Source organism: Miniopterus natalensis, chromosome 1 (assembly GCF_054644295.1).
Source record: "Miniopterus natalensis isolate mMinNat1 chromosome 1, mMinNat1.hap1, whole genome shotgun sequence".
Taxonomy (NCBI): Eukaryota; Metazoa; Chordata; class Mammalia; order Chiroptera; family Miniopteridae; genus Miniopterus; species Miniopterus natalensis.
Genome location: NC_142081.1, coordinates 11,244,194 through 11,263,777, shown reverse-complemented (window position 1 = coordinate 11,263,777; position 19,584 = coordinate 11,244,194). Strand labels below are relative to the sequence as shown.

The window sequence follows — 19,584 nt, the reverse complement described above, 5'->3', positions numbered from 1 at the left end:
AGGAGCATCAATTTATGCCTCATCTATGATTAGAATGTAAATGCTTCAAGTGTAAAAACCAATATTGTGTTTCTCCTGCTGTTTTCATAGTCACACAAACCCTTCAGAAAGGAGATCCACTTAGGTTTTAATGCACCAAAGGATTTAAAAAGCCTGGGAGGGATAGGGTATTAAAGGAGAGATGTGCTTTGTAAAACACAATCCCAGATGGGATGGGAGGGGAGGGGAGGAAGTGGCTCTTCACACTTTCTGTTAAGACCAGGAGTTGTGCTCTCTTCCCCTGAATGAGAGACACTAGCCCAGAGCACTTCCAACCATGTGAGAAGCAGCGAGTTAAGATGATAGATCGCAGAGGAAATCCTAAACCCAAGTACCATCTTTTCAACATATGAAAATTACATTTCTTGATTTATCTTTTTTTCTGACAAGTTTTTAGGACCTAGGAGATTTAGGGTGACAATTACAAAATTAAAGAAGGCTTTTGAGAATGGCTGCAGCCCAGGGATTCAAGTTTCCATTAGAGTCCTCCCTCATTAACTTTCTTACTCCTTGATTTCTTAAAGTATCATATTTTGAAAGATGAAATATATGCATGACCAAGACATATGCAATGATTAGTAGATTACAGTGCCATATAAACAGCATTAATGTGGCTTATCTAAGGCAAGAAAATTCAAAGTAGTCCAATTTAAGTAATTCAAAGTACACTACCACAGGCATTTTAAGAGACATACTGCACCAAATGCAACGGCAAGCATGGTCTGCATCCGGGCATCTTCTAGAGTGCTCAGCAGCCCTTTCTTGCTAAGAAGAGCCCTTCCTGCCAGTGTCCAGAACTTCACATGTTTTACTCCCACAGAGACAAACTGGGAATCTGAATCTGGTCGGAATTCTGCCACAAAAATACGTTGGTTGTGACCAGCTTTGCTGGCGATTTTGGCACCTGATAAAGATATGACAAAATCATGTAGGTTAATATAAAAACTAAGCTAATTTTTATAAGACCAAACAGTTACTCAATATGTAGTTCAAAAAGCAAATACTTATTTAAAAAAGAGAGAGGGTGTGTCCCTCGCACTGCTCCCTGGCAATCACATACTATGCAGTTACTTGTGCAGAGGGTCCTTTCCACACATTTTTTAACTGATGTGTGTACGGGGAGCTTCATTACCATTTCAGGGACATTTTATTTATTGTTGGTTTATAAAAATTCATTAAAACTTAAAGTTGTTTGTCCTTCATCCCATGAGCATTCACCCAGCTGCCTTTCAGCTGGTTGACTACAGGACTGCAGTCATCATTAAGGAGCATTTTAGATTTTAGAAACCACATCTTATTTTTTTCTATGTAGCTGTATGAACTTCACTTTTTCTAGTAGCTATGTACCTGAGAAGTTTTGTCTGATGTGTATTAAGTAATATGACCCTATTGATCTTCCATTGTCACTTACAATATAGTTCACTTCCATTCTTGATTAAGACTCTCCAATCAAATAATAATTAGCAAACTGCTTATATATATAGTTTCTTACTGAAAGAGCAGCAAATCATTTATAATATCGGTAACTCTCATTAGTTTGTTTTGCGAGCTCACAACTTCGCTCGTTTTAAGTGAGACATACCTACAGTAACACCAGCTGTGCACTGTGCACTGTGCAGACTGTGGTGAGTAATGTTTTCTATCACTAGTTAGGGCAAAGACTAACTAGAGAATTCACATTACCATAGTATTCTTACTTTTAAAAATCACGAAGAAAAGAATCCTACCTTCCTGCCATCTCCAAATGGTAACAGTATGTTCTGGATCTAGTCCCACAGACAGCAAGAGTTTGCCAGTAGCACTGAAGCTGACTGAACACACGCCCTTCGAATGGTAGCATCTTAGTATCGATAAAGTCTGCTTGTTCCTTGCATCCCAGACATGGATAGAGGGAGCTGTAGCTAAATACAGATAAAATCCAAAAGCTGTAATACGCCTCTTACAAATGCTTCCATTTGTAAAGCTGAGGCACACTCATCTCTGAAACATGGAAAATATGGACCAAAGAAAGACTGTACTTAATTTAAAAATGCATAAATAAGACTAAAAAGAAAGAAAAGGAAAGAGGAAGGAAAGGGGGAAAATACAGAATATATCTTCAGTCTATAGTCCAAATTGCACTTTTGAGAAAACAGCATTTAGATTAGCAAATTAGGTAATCACTTTAAACAACTACTCAAAAATAATGTATGTTTTAGATACATGTTAAATCTTCATATAATTATGTGGAGAAATATATAAATATTATGCAATAAAGACCAAGGTATATTCAGTACTTAGTTTATCTAAAGGAGAGATGAAAAGCAAACAGAAACTGAGAAAAGCAATAGGTAGGAAACGACCAGAAAAGATCTCAAAAGAAATTCCTACCATATGGATAGATATCCAGTAAAATGCTAAGTCCATATTTGTTGGGAGCTGGTGACGTGGACACGGTCCATGTAGCCTGAGGCTCTGGAGCAAGGACTCCACCCTCCCCACAAGTTCCCATTAGAAGGAGATAAGTATAATTACCAAGGTCTGGGCTCATGCAGGAGGCAGGGTGTTTACTCTGAAAGAGCGTTCATGCAGCCTTGAGGTAACTACTTTGTATCACCCCCACCTCATTATTAATTGTTTGTTACTCACTATATAATAAAGGCTTTGAAGCCATTTGGGGCTGCTCCTCATCCGAGGGCAGCCCTCCTGATCCCATAACTTTGTCTCTTTTATTCCCACCGCTCGAACTCAGGTTTGTTCCTCTTTCAGGCTGGTTCCTGACACATATTACTTTATAAGAGAGTGTTTTTAAAGCAGGACTTTATGGAAGAAATAAAACTAATCTTTAAAAAATTACATTTATTGTTACTAATTTTTTGGAGCCTGTTTCTACTGTTTAAAAAAATTTCCCAACTCAATATTTTCTAAGTTAAAAACTCATAGCTTTGTATTGTCCTTTTTTCATGAACTACACCCTTAAAAAACAGATGAGTTAATTCACCAGCTAATTCAGTCTCAGAACATAAGTACTCTTGGTAATCAAAATACAAACATCCATTTGCTTTAAATTATAAATCTACTAAAAATACTGTCTTGCAAAATAGAGAAATATTAAGTAAAACACGCTGCCTTAAAACCATTTGGTGCAGAAAGAAACTTTGGTCTCTAAGGAAAATATTCTGATCAATTCAGACTATATTGTATGCCATCTACAATTTATATTATACAATGATAAATTAAACCTGATAGTTCCTCAAACAAAGTAGTTACAACATATTAAACCAGGGATTTAAGTTTTAGTATCATTAAGTAGGAATTGTTCAAAGATTTATGCAATTTTCTTTTCAAGTTATTTTTATAATTTAAAAATTTTTTCAATTACATATAGTTGACATAAGATTTGTGCAACTTTATGTAAAAAATCAAAACTACACAGAAATAGACACAGAAGGTTATCGTGTAATAAGGCATTTGCATGTGAAAAACTGACAATAACTGAAGTGCTGGACTAAAATGTGTCTCTTATTTAACAGAAGTCAAAGGATATGGGATTATAAACAGTACCAGTAAGGTATGCTACCTGGTTCAAATTTAAAATGTAAATATGAACTGGCAGATCACTCTAAATTTTGCTAGTGGTAAATATTATATGAGTCTTCTATAATGTAAAAACATTTTTATATGTTTACAAAAAGCACCTCAGGGCAATTCATATACTATATTTGCTTAAATGTGAAGAGATGTAGATAATGGATTTTCAAGAAATATCACGTAGTTATTTCTGTCTCCAAATGAACAACTGGAAACATCTGTCGTTCCATCAAGAGCCAAGGGAAACCATTCAAAATCATTTTCTTTTTCTGTCTTGCTTTTAATTGACTACTGATTTTGTTCCTAACATTCCCAACTCTTTTAGCAATTTTTTTTGCCAAAAAGCTAATAGTCTTAAACAAGTTTATTTTCTCTGGACATGTTTGCTGCAAATCAAACATGATTTAATTAACACAGGTCAGTAAACAGCTTTTCTGATTGGCTAACAAATGAGCCATTCAGAAACACTTTGGTTGTCGCCTCATTTTATTTTTTATTTTTGTGAAGAAATTGTTGTGATGAGATACTCTGTTATGAATTTTCTAATTTTTCTGATTTTGATTTTCTGTGAGTTGGAAATATTGTGATAAAGTTTAATGTGAAAACGTTGACGTATGTTATATTCTTTTACCACAGCTATAGTATCACTGCATAATAAACACAATGTTTTACCATCTAATTTGGTAACAATATAATCCACACTTCACTGTGACTTAAAAGTGTGACATTCAAAGCCCACTTTCCTTTTTCCCCCCTTGTTTTCACATGATAGATGCACATGGTTAAAAAAACAAAACCAATGCTGTGGTATAGTGGTGCACACAGCACTCAAAACCCGTCAAGTTGTAGCTGTACCATGCAAATTGCGGTGGGCTGAGCAGCTGTGCAGTCATGAGTGTCACATACAGTCTCTGCTGCAGCTACTCAACTCTGCCATCGCAACATAAAAGCTGCTATGGACAGTATGTAACTGAATGAGTGTGGCCGTGTCCAATAAAATTTATCTACGGATAGTGAAATTTTAATTTCATATAACTTTCATGTGTGAAGCTTTAGTCTTGTTTTTTTCCAACTATTTAAATTAGTAAAAACTGTACTTGGCTCATAAGCAGTACAAAAACAGGTGGTGGGCCAGATTTACAAAAACAGGTGGTGGGCCAGATGTGGCCCAAGGGCTGTAGTCTGCCAACCTCTGCTCTTGTGCATAGTAAGGAGAGCAAGGACCTGCCAGCTGTGTTGAATACATTTGTAAGTGGACAGTCAAATCACAAAATCATGCTTTATGCTAGACGAGGAGAGGGCAAGGAAATATATACAAATCACTGGGAAATGTTTTCTTATCCAACTGCTAATTCTTACTATATCATGTAAACTAAAAACTTGAGTTGAAAAGCCTAGTTATTACATATCTAAAAACAATGAATACACATTGTTTACTTAATAGCTCATTAAATTCACAAGGCCATGGTCAAAATTAATAAAAAGTTATTCTTACATCTTTAAATGACCTGTTGATCTAATATGTGCAATAATTGGGATAGTATATAAAAATAAATTTAAAAGATATTTTCAGGCAATGAAATTTATTGATTTACATTTATTTTTTTTTAAAAAAATATATCCTTATTGATTTCAGAGAGAGGAAAGGAGAGGGAGAAAGAGAAACATCAATGATGTGAGAGTCATTGATCGGGTGCAGCCCACAACTCGGGCATGTACCCTGACCAGGAATCAAACCCCGTTCGCCTGGATCCTAGGTTGACACTCAACCGCTAAGCCACGCCCAGCAGGGCATTGATTTATATTTAAAATTAAGTTTTAAACCCACCTCCACTCTTACCAACTTCATGATATTGGCAAGTTAATACCTACCATGAAGAATTCTTGTGATGACTAAATGGGTAATACATGTATAGTGCTTATAGCAGTGCTGGGCACACTAAAAAAGTCAAAATATATTATTTTTGAAAAATTGTTATTAGTATTATTATTACACATTGGACTCAGTATGACATTAAAATGATGTATTCTTCATTTTAAAAAACCAAAATAGGTCCAAGTATCTCATTTACTCTGTAAAAATTTGGATTATCATTACCAAACAATACAACTAAAACAAAAAAATGATTAGTTTTCCTTACCTGACATGTCTGCTGAATCACCTAAAATAAAAAAGTAGAAAAATATTATCCATAAATAACAAATACTATAAGTAAAATATGTAAAAACAATTATCATAAAATACTGATAATTTTTAAATAATTTAAATAATAAAGTGTCATATACAAAATTACTTTTATGTGAAATTGAGTAAACTGTAAGCAAAGCCAATAATTTAAATTATACATAATATATTAGCATTCTATATAGATGACCTTTCAAACTTTGGGTCAATACTTTATTTTCTTTGTATTTAATAAGTTATATAAAATTTTAACAACTTTAGCCTGGCTGGGCGTGGCTCAGCGGTTGAGCGTTGACCGAGGATCCAGGCAATCAGGGTCCAATTCCCGGTCAAGGCACATGCCTGGGTTTCGGGCTTGATCAAATGACTCTCTCATTGTTGATATTTCTCTCTCTCTCTCTCCTCTCCTTTCCTCTCTCTGAAATCAATAAAGATATATTTTAAAAAAATAAAAAGTAAAATAAAAAAATAAAATTTTAACAACTTTAAAAATAATGATATGATTTGAATTAATATGGCCCTCATTTTGGTTTACAGAATGAACTGTTAACAGATCCTTTAAGGTTGTAATGTATCTCTACTTGAAGGGGAGCTTTAGATCTAAACCTTTGCAAGAAATGATGGCAAAAGTTCCATATAACTCAAGAGAAGAAAGTGAAGGACGCAAGGGTCTTTGTGGTCTAACTGTAGAACTAAGTGACCCAGAAAATGAGTATCTAACTGATCGATTTAGTACTTATATGAAAATGAAGATATTAAAAGCATAAATTATCTTATTTAAGAAGAAAAAGACACCTCGAAAGCTGGCTTAGCAATTGAGGCCCATTGAGATCCAACAAACCCATGATCAATCATTTCTAAAACTATACCAGAGTTGTGAAGGTCTGACTGACAAAATCTGTTATGTAGAATTCACAGTGATCACTGACTGATTGGTAGACATGTCCTCACTAGACCTGCTATTCTTTCATCGCTTTGCTTGTAGAGTTATGGCCTTGGTTTAAGTTTATGGGTCTATAGAGTTAAACACAGCAATGTACAGGTGATGATTTCAAAATAGTTGGCAAATTAGGCCAATTCCAAGAAAAGAAACAGGCAGAAGGGATTTATGAACGTGGGACAGACTTAGAGTCTCTCTTCTTTCTAGCTTAACCCCTTAGTTCCCTTGTCCTCGAATTCTTCCTTTCTGCTTTACATGCTATTAAATGAAACCTTTTTGCCAATCAAAAATTTCTGCTAAATTGCTAAATCCAACTATTTCAACCACCATAAATTAGCTTATTTTTAATCCTGAACTGTTTAAATCAACTCACAATAACCAAAGTGAGACAAAGATACCTGGAAGTAAATAATATGGGAAAAACTGGGTGTGTGCTTTCTGTGCAAGTACATTTTGAACAATACACAAATATATTTTAACTTTTTCCCTAGGATACTGAATTAATTTTAACAAGATAATTACTTAAAATTGTTTCTTTTAAAATACACAAACATACCTACTTGGCCAGTTGCCACTACGTTGATGAATTTGGGGTGCTGATTTACAGTGAGGCACAGAATATCATCATTATGTTCCTGATAAAAACTCTGAGTCCCTATAAAAAAGAATCTGAGAATTAAATTTGAAAACTTTAAAGTATAACAGCCAGATGCACTTATCCACAATAATAAACTTCTGTTTCACTTACTTGCTTATTTAACATGTATTTTTGAGCACTTAATATGTGTGTATCATCATAAAGATGGAAAAATGACCCAGAAATCTTTAAAGGGATAGACCCCTGAAAGGCATAAGCCAATTTGATACAGGCTGAAGACAGCAAGTTCCACAGAGAATCAAAGACAAACGCTGTGGGAATTCACAACAGAGAAGTCCTCTGATCCTGGGCACATGGCACTCCTGGACTGATGTGGCAGATTCAGTAAATGTAAAGATGGGTGGGAAGAGCATTCCAGGTAGAATACCTTAAGCAAAGGTACAAAGGCAAGTATTGGGTATGCACACAAAGGGTTCATTTGGCTGAAGTGTAGGGTGATAAAAAGATAAGTGAGAAATACAGTTGAAAGGCAAACTGGAACTAGAATTATAGAGGATTTTTAATGCAATCCTATTAAATTTCATGTTTTTTCCGTAGTCAGTGGGGAGGTACTAAGAATTTTGATCAAAGAAGTAATGTGGTTCATCCAGTAGTCATCAAAGTGAAGACACCTTACTAGGCAACCATGCAGGGTAATAAAGGTAAGCTTTATTCAAAGGAAAGTGAAACAGAGCGTGGGAGATGAGGTCAGGAGGGTAGGTTGGGGCTAGATTGTAGAGGGTCATCAAATGATCCTAAGAACTTTGCTTTGCAAGAATCCAATCAGTTAAATAAACATCAACAAATATTTTCTTACCTTCTCGAATCAAACAAGGGATCGTCAGTAGAAACACAGACAAGCAACTTTCTTAGCTAACTTCCTTGGCTTTCCAAAGCTTCAGTATGAACACCACCTACCTTATCCCCAACAATCAACTCATTCAACATGCTATACTTTCAATCACTCTCAGAGACAACTGTCCAAATCATCCATTTTCATGATAAGGTTATAGGTAAACAGAATAAAATTACAAATGGTTTCACTATAAAACATGGTTTCAACATACAGTAAACCTTCGCTTCTAATAGAGACCTAAGAGCACTTTGCATTATGAAATCCTTTTCTGCTATTATATTCTTTTAAGACTGTAAATTTGGTTACTTGAAATATCAGTAGTAAGTTCTACAGTATGAAATACTTATATTCTGGGCTCATGCATTTTATTTATAGTTTTAACAAAGAATTTTAAGATGCTAAATTAAAAAATCCTAAATTTAAGAAAAAATAGGGATGAAGAATCAGGTTTTCCTACCTGTAGCAACATTGTGAAGAATTCCAATGGATGCAGTATGATAAATTATATCATCACCATCATTTAAATAGTGAACATTATTCCTACAGTCTCTGCCTCGATAGCCAAAAACAAGCTCCAACACAAGGTCCTGTAACAATGATGAAACCATTATACAATTCCTCATGTCTAAATATTCACTTTTTTTTTTTTGTATACAGTACTGGTATCTTCAGAAAAAATAAAGGGCAGTTTTACAAACTGCAAAAACAAAATTAAGCTAGTCATACTTCTTTATGTAATCTGTTCTGGACAGCTAAAACACACATTCTATACCTTCTACATAAAGTTATAAAAACAAGGTCACCTGATTCCGAGAATTTCAGTTCTTAAGATTTCATGCACTAAACACTGAGATACTTCTGTCCAAAAGAAGAATATTCTGATTTGTGTTCATTAGTCAAAATATCTGATCTGCATACATAACTCAGTACAAATTATGTCCAAGTGATGTACTTTTAAGGATCCAAACAGTACTTCAATATTGGTGCACAAAACAAAGTGCGCTTTCCCTGATGACTCATGCTTTCATTGATCTGTGAAGCTGAGTGGGGCAGGGAGTTACAACAATCACCCTCCCAAGCTTTGACACCTTCTTTTTGACCCAATTTAGCACAGTTTGCTTGTTACTGCTGATACTGGGATTATGAAATGCCTGGGAGACACAGAGGATGTCAATCTAAACCTCAGACTTGACAGTTAAGCAATCAATTTTTACAACCAAACAAAAAAGATTATTCAATATGTTTCTTTTCATTAAAACTATGACAAGATTTGGGTATTTTACAAAAAGAGAACAGAATGAACTCTGGATACATTTTAAAAAATAAGTTAACAGTAGAGAATGAGTTTTCCTCACCTCTATGGGTCTCTTTTTCTTACCAACATTGTTTGTCTGGAGTTTCTCTGGCTGTGGTGGGGCCCTGCTCACCGGGGGCCTGAAACAGATAGTGGGAATGAGGAAAGGCACCTTTCACCGGTGCCTTCACGGAGCCTCCCTCACCTGCCCTCCAGAGAGAAATGTCTAACACCCTTTCATAAAAATCAACCCAAGCTGTGTGCTCACTAGGCTGTGCCCTCTCTATCTTGATATCTTCTAAAAAACAAAGGTGGAAAGAAAATATCAGACCTTTTATTCATTTTACTTTTTGTTTCTTTGGTATATGTTTTATTATGTAAATACTATACTAGCATAAGAGCAGACTGCTTATAAAAATATACAGAACGTTAGTTTTACATACTCAAAGCTTCTTGATGGGGTGCATCACCAACAAAGCCTGGATTACTGGTCTACATTATCTACCACAGTATTTTATACACAGCAGGTATTCAACAGATTCTTCTTGAACTGAATTTTGAAAATATTTCTATGAACTTTCTACACTGTTGGCAACAGAAATCATGTCTGAGTTTGAATCTGTACTCCACCTTCCCTTCTGTGCCCTCTGCCTTCCCTTCCTCCTGCAGCCCCTAGCATGGCAGGGCCATCACCATCAGTCCATCAATACGTGTAACAGTCACACAGCACCGCAAACCGTACCGTACTCCGTAAGAGGTGACTGCTAGTACCACTGCCTCCAGCTCCTTCTCTCATCCTCACCATTTACTAAACACTTATCAACTCTACCTACACAGTAGCTCTCCCAAATCTAGCTTCCTCTTCTGTTTCCACTGCTAGTTCAGAACTATTCATAATGTCCCATTTGGTGTATACAGGTCCAATTTAGAACGATTTAAATGTGGACGCTCTTCCCTAAAACTCTTTCGAAAATTTTTTTAAAACTCCACATCATTTAGTTTTAACTGCGATAACCACTATTCAAATGTTTAATAACCTGAACACTGAATCTAAATCAATCACATATCAACTCCCTCCTCAAAATTTTAAGCTAATATTCAATTTTTAACTAAATCAGGAAGTGATACAAATTAACTTTCCTGTGAAAAATTCCAACATTTATGAATAAGTCCATAAAAATAAAGGCATAACAATACATTTGTATTTTCAACATGATTTTCAAGTTATCTACCCAAAAAAGTAAATGAAGTGCTGTATCTTGAACATGTAACATAAAAGCAGTGTGCATTTTCATGTGAAGCAGTATGTAGGAGCACACAAGCATTGCTGACTAGTGGCACAGAAATTAAATGCACTTACAAAACTATATAAAGAACTTTCCAAATTATCATAGAACTTTTCGTCTCAAACCTTTATCATATACTTTTAAAAATGTATATAATTAATAAATATAACTGAAATTTATAATATTTAACTAAAAAATATTCTGCTGGGATCATTTTAGAGAAGGACAGCAGCCTCTGCTCTGCTTCCAAGTCATTCTGGAAAACTTGATTCAATGTATCGTTTAGCAGCTTTAAGAAACAGGTAATTTTTATCTATACAATCCTGTGTAACAGTTAAGTATATTTTAATTTCTGTAAAGAGAATTCATACAAGATATATTATTGCTTAAAATTACACAGCTTGCAAAATTATACAAGTTAAATGGATAAAGTTTCAGAGAAGCAGTTACTTATGTCGTATGAAACCAATTAAGATGCTGTTAGTTTCAGAAATACTCTTTTCAAAGGAGAAAAACGTAAAAAACTGTGATGAGAGGTAAAGAGCACCAAGTAACATAGCTCATTAATGGGAAACATAAAATAAGATAAAAATAAAAAATTAGGCCTCATAAAACAGCAAAGAAAGAGGATTACCTGGAACCTCTTTTTAGCAGCAGATAAAAAAGGGAAAAGATTATAACACAGATTTGAATTTAAAACACTAGTAAAATACTTCCTGTAATAAAATATTTTTTACAAATTTAAAACAGATAAGCTATATTGTATATGTTAAAGGCCTACTGTTTTTATCTACTACTGCATGTAAGAAAAGACTTAAGTTACTCCATTAATGGCAGGGAAATAGAAAAGTGAAAAAGGAAAATAAATCAGAATTCAACATGTTTTGTATTATAAACATTAAAACTTGCCATTCTTATTTTTCTACAGGGCAATATGAATTTCAAACAAAATATTAAAGCTTACCTTTGTTCTTAAGAAAGGGCAGTAAAATGTTAACAGCTAACTTAAAAGGCTGACAGCACTGAAGCTGCTATTGAGGAAATTGTTCAGAGTCTAAGCTCCCCTTAGTCTGACCCAAAAGAGTTCAGTCCAACCGAGCAGGCAGAGTGAGTCCCTCAGCACCCATGCTGGATTTAGGATTCTGCTAGCAAAGGAGACAACTTAAAAAAAGATGTTCCCTTAATAACATAATGACTAAAACAGAACTGGAAGAGATCCAGAAGTCATCTCATCTATCCTCCCAATGAAACCAGGAATCCCTCTTTACATGTCGAGAACGCCTCTTCATAGCACCAATGAGAAGTGGTCGTCTAAACTCAATAGAAACATTGCCTGGGACAGGGAGGTCACTTTTACATAAAAGCTGTTCATGCCCAAGGCAGCAATAGTATTTACACTTAGTTTCTCTTTTTTTAAACAAGTGATTCCTACAGCAGTGAATTAATTACTCTTCATGTGAAGTAGCCTCCCAACTTTCCTTCATCGTGCTTTTTCTTCTAGATCACTGTAGAGATCAGTGCTGAGCAAGCTACTCCAGATCTGAGGCTCCATCTGAGTGTTCTATCTGTTACAATAATGCAAGATTACGTGGGCCTTTTAAGAAGTTATATCACACTCCAGACTCATCTTTGCACACATCACCTCCTGCCCAAAACAGGCAATTCCTGCAGTCTGCAAATTAAGGAGTGCCTAATCTCTGAATTTCCATACACCCTTGTTTCAAACCTCCTTTTTCATGTTCTTCCAGCACTGTCCTAACGGTACCTTTTTAAAAGCTTCTAAACTAGCTTTTCCACACTGTTCTATTTCAGAGACTATTTAAAGACATTTTTGTCTCACTAAAAGTAGCTACAGAAGTACCCCAGGGTCCTTTCTTGCACATGCTTTATCAAGCATACAAATACATCACCGCCCTGTGTTAATGTTTTAAAACTACAGAAGACATTAAACATTCATTAAATGACACTATAAACTGAAAGTTCTTCCACTGATAAAAAATGTGTTAACAGATTGTTTTTATGTGTCTCTGAAACTTAAGGAAAAACTGAAACTATGCTGAGTATAGGAGTTTCTGAAAAGTCATTTGTAAAACCAATGATCATAATAAAGACCCTCGTAACAACACCCACTCATTTTATTTATAAAATATAACTCTTTCGTAGGATTTGTCCTATTTCATTTTCTGATTCTTTCTTGACAAATGTAGTTGAATGTTTCATAGGAAAAAATATACCTTAAAAATACTATAAAGACCAAAACAAAAGAGTCAATTTTTGAGTAAAGCATTTTCTTTAATAAAATACTTACCTTACTATCCCCTGCCTTCAAAAGGAGCAAAAGGGAAAAAGTGGGAAACATATAAGAAAACTGATAATGAATAAAATGTACCAGTTTAGTAAGCAGATGAAAGGCAACAGTCTGACAACAAAATTTTAAAGCAAAAAGTGCCTAACTTTATGTCTCACTGTTTTGAATATTTTTTTCAAAAATATTAAGTTTGATTGACGATAAACTAAATACATAAGATTTGTTTCACAAATATTTAGAGAAAAAGAGTAACAGAATTATTAGTCATTTAGAAAAAAATATTCCACAAAAGTATCAGCCAACTAGAGTAGTTAGTTATCAAACGTTCCTGTCATCAGAAGCATTTTCCTTTTAAGTGGATATTTGACAAGCATTTGTTTTAACTGCTGATAGTGTTTTGTTTCGCATTTGATCACAATAATATATTTTATTTAAAATATGAAAACAATTATTTATACAGACCATGTTCTCTCCTCACAAATATATTCAAAGTTGGTAAAAAGAAGTACCTCATCGTTTTTATTTCCTTTGATTCTTTCATTTCATGAAAATGAAGACTCCTAACTATGAATCACATCACTGGCTTCTTCTGCCTCAACATTTGCAGAAGAATTTAGAGCTGAATTCTAATTTGAGAACAATGTACAAAATAATTTAAAAAATAATTTTTAAAAGGTTAGCTGTAAAAATGCAAACAGCGAAGATTACAATTATGGCAGTGTCAGTCATTCCCGTGAGCAGTAAGATATTTCCATCTGTCAGAACTTCGGTCACTTCAGCAACGAAGAAGAAAATTTAAGTGTTTTACCATAAAAGATGGCCTACAGATTTAAATTAGGTCATACTTTCTGACAAATGAAATTTATCTGATAAATAATATTTTTCTTTAAAAATCAACATAATCAATGAAAAAGACTTATGGAAATGTCAAGTTCCTTCTCCCTTATGAAACACTTTTCATTTTTCATGACCTGGGTGATATAATTTTCTTTAAGTAATATTAAGCACTATGTTGCAAATATTCTAATTAGGAACACCCACATTTGCATATTTAAATATATTACTTTAATAAATATATAGGTAGTGTTCATTACTTTGTGAATATATTTCAAGAAATGTTTCAGTATTAACCAGAGTACTCCTCAGGTTACTCTGTATTTCATTCCACAAGGGGGATGTCATTGGTGAAGACCTACTATCTAAATTCTTTATATACATTATTTTATTTAAACCATAAGTTAGAGATTATCATGATCATTTTACCTCTGAGGAAATTGAGGCTCAGAGAGAATGAACAGTTTTTCAAGACCACACAACTGGTAAATGATAAAATGAATATTTTAACCCATTTGTCTGAATCCAAAAACCATGCCCTTTGCACTATATGATACTGCTCCTCCTACCAAGTCACTTCAACCTTGAATCCTGTGCCAAGTATTCAGGTTATGGCTCAGCCAACTTTCTTGAAACATCTAACTTCATACTCCACCTCTTTTATACATGATGACAATGCTGATCATCACACATAAGGTAACTCCCCACTGCTATTATTTGAGGTATACCATCAGCAAATGGGGCCCCTGTAACAGCTGTGGAGTCATCACACCTCAACATCCCACCTAAAAGTCCCCTGGGAACTTTGGAGTGAACCTCTAGTCCTCCCCACTCCTCCATCACTATCACACATCTCACCCTTCCAACTTCATCCTTTCCCCTGAGAATTAAAACCACAGGTGTAAACTCAAGTTCCTCAGCCAATGCTTTCTTGTGGTATCATTTCTACTAGCTGAGCTCCAATGCTCTTCAGCACTACCCTCACCAATTAAACTTTCATTTGAATTTTCCACAAATTCTGTTCACTGCAAATGCACTCCCTTTCTTTATCCTTCCCCTCAAATATTCTTACTAACTTCTCATAATAAAGTTTTCTTCATCACAGCTTTGTGCAGAAGAGGTCACTTGTTTTCACCTCCCACTCCTTGCTCCTCACGGCTGTATCTGGATAATTTTCCTTTGTCATTTCTTAAAGCCTCTTTGCTTCTTGAAATCCATGCCACTGCCTGATCTGTACCCCTCTTTATTGTTTTCTATCTTCCCTAATGAATTTAAAAGCACCAGGTTCACAATTTCTCTCTTAATCTGTCACCAAGCTCAGAGACTTTGTTAAAAAGTTATCTCCTCACAAAATTACTGTGTACGTGTCCTTATTTTTGATTTGCTGATTCTGGACAAAGACCAATAATTCCCATTAGAGACAAGCTATACTTTAACTTGCCTTTTTGAAAAGTATTTGAAATAAATCTATCCTTGATTAAAGGCACATAGCTCAAAAAGCCTTTTCAAAATTTAGTATCTCTGCTCATGTGCTTCCTAGAAAGTACTTAATATTGGATTCAATTTTTATCATCTCCTCCAACCCCATCGCATTCATTTATAAAAGTTAGCAAATAAGATTCCTTTAATTATATATTTTAAATATAGCATCATTCCCCAAACTACTTTCAAAAAAGTGTCACCACCAAAAAGTATTTAAGGAAAAGCTTGTTTTCTAAGAGGTGCTGGGGACTCTATAATAAAAGAGTATCACTGTTACTTGGTTTTTGCAAAAATTCATTCAGTTAAACAATAAATAAATTCAATTTTTAATAGCAATATCTTTTTCTCCATCTAGTTTTAAACTTAACTATTACCTCTCATCAAGTGAGGGTTCTTTTTGTTGCAAATGAGGCTTGATTCCGAACGTTGGACGGATGTTTGTTGATAAGGCTCTGATGGTGTAACTGATTTCCTTCTCCCTTGTCACATCACTGTCATAACCTACCATTAAAATACAAGTTATTCATTAAGTGAAAACTGAAGAGGCAAGTATGATCTTATAATTTGGATACAAGAATGTTCAATGATATGAAGTTAAATAAACTGTATTACAGCCAAATTATAAAATAATATACAGCCAATAAAAATGATTTAGCAGAATATTTAATGATATGTAACAATGTTTTCAAAGTATTACTAAGTGGTAATAGCAGGCTACAAAAAATAAGTTCAGTATGATACCATTTTTGTTAAAAACATATTATGTATATAAATGCACATACCCTTAATAATAGACCCCAAAATGTTAACAGAGGTTGCCTCTGAGTGGTCAAATTATGGCTGCTGTGTTTATTATTTACTGTAAAATGTATTTTCTAATTTTTCTATAATGAGCTGGTATTACTGGTATATTAGGAATTACTTTAAAACATGAAGTTAGATACTATAAACTTTAATAGTACTTATTTAAGTATGATTATCTTACATTTGCAGATAAAGAATATCTAAGCCATCAGTACGTGACAGCCTGTTCTTCTTGAGTCACAAAACCAATTTTGGTGTTAAAAAGACCAAACAGACTAAAACCACAATTATTCAAACATTATTATTCCTTGTTTTACCTTCTGCAGCTTAAACCAGTTGTACTAATTTTTTTCTATGTTCTAGTTAAAATAAGACATTGAAAAACAACATACCCCCATCTTCTTCAGAGCCTGTATCTGATTCTTCACTATCACAAGGCCTTTTTTCTCGATAGCCCTCCATTTCATTTGTCCAAACCATCAAAGACATATCTGCACCTCCTAAGGTTACCAACATGCTGTCATCGTAAGTCCAGCGAACATTTGTGACATGTGTACTATGAGCCACATACTTCTTAAACTTTCCAAATTTTCCCTAAAGATAAAAAAAAGTCAAGTATCCTTTTGAGAAATTTCATTACTTGAAAACTTTCAGTTATAATTTTGAATTTCTTTCTTAATATATGATTAGGAATTAATCATTAAAAATACAACTTATAAAAAATTAGAAAATACTGAAATTCACTACAATGAAAAATAACAATTCCCAAGCTGGTAAGGGAAGGATGCAAGTAATAGTTTCACATACTGCTAGTACCATGGACATAACTTTTTTAGAAATCAACTTGGTATTCTGCATTAAAAGCATAAAAATGTTCTGACCTTTCACTTACCAATCCCTTCTAGAGAGCCATGCTAAAAAATGCTATATGTGGAAAAATTATTTACCACAGCACTTACTTAAAACAGTGAAAAACTTTAAATACTTTAAATGTTCCTAATAGTAGTACTGGCTAATTATAGTATATATCTATGAAATAGTACAATGGCTATTGAAAACAATGGCTATGCAGACACATTGTTGAAAACAGAAATGATGATTTAGAAATCAGAATGTCAATATATCTATGTATGGATGGCCATATTAACAAAAGTAATTATCAATCATTCTGGTATACACCCATGTAAATATCTTTTATCTTAATTCATTCGTGTTTTTGTTTGTAAGCACTGCAATGGGAATGTACATCAAGAAAAATACAAGTTCTAGCTCTGGTCACCTCTGCTCAGTGGTTAGAGCGTCAGCCCTTGGACTGAAGAGCCCTGGGTTCGAATCCAGCCAAGGGCACGTATCTTGGTTGCAGGCTCCACCCTAGTGTAGGCGTGGGTGGGAGGCAGCCAGTCGATGTGTCTCTCACATTGATCTCTCTCTTCCCCTCCCATTCTCCTTCCCTTTCTCCCTTCCACTCTCTTTGAAAAAGCAATGGAAAAAATATCGAGTGAGGATTAAAAAATAAAAAATATTTTTAAAAAAGAAAAATAAAAGTTCTAGATACTGGCGACTTTTAAATCTAGAACACTAGTATTACCAAGTTACAGAAGAAAATTTCAGAATAATGTATCATAAGCAGGCTTCAGATGGATATCTTTTCAAGGATGTTAATATAAGAAATATTTTAAATATACAAAACATAACACTAGCTAACTCAGTGAATTCTTCAGGAACAAAAACTCTTAATAAAAGTTAGCTGAAATAAAAGGAGGCTCTATCAACAAAACACTGCAAGAAGGTAGTTTCCTTAAGATTTTGTGGGTTTTGTTAGAGTAGGCTGAAGAAAGAATCTGTAGACCAATATTCCGAAACCTATTCTTAGGGCATTTATACAATCTAAGATATTGGAAGTGAAGTTTCTGACTAATAAATGTTTTACTGGAACACATTTTTATCAACTATAAAGTTCTACCACTTAAGTGTATTTAAAATAGATACACTATTTTCTTGGGCACCTGAATTCTATATGAGAATTTTTAAACTTGTGTTTTCACTTCAATGATGATCTAAAAATAGGAATATGAGCAATTAAGACCATCATGAACCAAATATCATATATGATTTCAGTGCCCTGTTTCAAATATATGTTTATGCTCATGTCGGTACCAAATTATATATCTAAATTTGTGACAATCAAGAATAAATGCATCTGGACTTGATGCATGAATTTTACTTTTGAAATAATGTTTCCAAGTAGTCTGAATAGAGGAAAGCAATAAGAAAACTGAGTCATCACACAGTAGCATAGACATACAGTACAGTACTCCAAAGAATGTGTACCATTTGGTTTTAGCAAAATAACATCATTCATCATATTAAATCAACATTGTTTATTTTAATTTTGTAGGTGTTGTATTTATAGTATTATAATTGATTGAAACTTTAAATTTTAAAGCTGTAAATATAAACTTTAAATTTACTCCTAATGGTATATATTTAATCAAAAGAATACTAAAATTATTTAATATTAGGGATAAAAGGAATGCCTCCTTTAGAGGGGATACTTACATTACTCAATGTTGAGAAACACTGTCCAATATAATATATAACTTACGGTATGGAAGCATAAATTATATTTTCAGACAAAACCCATAAATGTGATGCCAAGAATAGGGAACATAGTTCTGAACCTTTCATATTACAACTTATATTACCTATGTAATATTCCTGTTTCACTGTTACAATGAAATAGCATTTTACAACTATGAAATGCTATGAAAGGACATTCCCTTAACCATAGTTATAATCATTAGGAGAGATAAAGAAAAACACATACTTTAGCAGGATATCTAAATAACTTCACGAATCCCAAATCATCCCCAGTGGCTAGAACCATTTTGTCATTGGTGAGGCAAGAGGCAATTACATCTGTGACTTCTCCAATTACTGGCCAGATTCCCTCACAGCATAAACCAAGCACACTTGTCCATGACGCCCAACCAATTTTTTCTACCTAAAAAGGAAAAAAATGCTCGAAGTTTATAATATCTAAACCTAAAAATTAACAACTAAATCTGAATATTTTTCTGTATAACTACATGTCATAATAATTATATGCCATAAGTAAAATAAAAATTTAATTAAAATATTATTAGTTGTCTTGGTTTTGTAGTTTCCCAAGTCCTCTAGTTCCTGTGGAAAAAATTTAACATTATTCAAGATGTACTTATTATAGATCCACTGTGTGCTCTAGATGAGGGGCATACAGTGATAAGAAATAAGCCAATTTCTGCTCTTTGAATAATCAAGAAATTTTTCTCACCCTTCACATCTAAATTTTTACTAATACATTAAAAGC

The 19,584-nt window shown here is 34.0% G+C and overlaps 2 protein-coding genes across 2 annotated transcripts; both read right to left on the bottom strand.

The window, feature by feature from the left end:
* Nucleotides 1–471: 471 nt before the first annotated feature.
* LOC148094017 (echinoderm microtubule-associated protein-like 5) lies at nt 472–5,763 on the bottom strand. The gene is made up of 3 exons (XM_087818674.1): nt 5,751–5,763; nt 1,767–1,940; nt 472–943 (listed from the first exon to the last, which is right to left on the bottom strand). The coding sequence occupies exons 1-3, from the start codon at nt 5,755–5,757 to the stop codon at nt 708–710; spliced, it is 417 nt and encodes a 138-aa protein (XP_087674800.1). The 5' UTR covers nt 5,758–5,763; the 3' UTR covers nt 472–707.
* Nucleotides 5,764–6,950: 1,187 nt separating this feature from the next.
* On the bottom strand, nt 6,951–19,122 carry LOC148094016 (echinoderm microtubule-associated protein-like 5). The gene is made up of 7 exons (XM_087828051.1): nt 19,063–19,122; nt 16,628–16,829; nt 15,806–15,932; nt 9,583–9,661; nt 8,685–8,814; nt 7,295–7,389; nt 6,951–6,992 (listed from the first exon to the last, which is right to left on the bottom strand). The coding sequence occupies exons 1-7, from the start codon at nt 19,120–19,122 to the stop codon at nt 6,951–6,953; spliced, it is 735 nt and encodes a 244-aa protein (XP_087684177.1).
* Nucleotides 19,123–19,584: the final 462 nt, after the last annotated feature.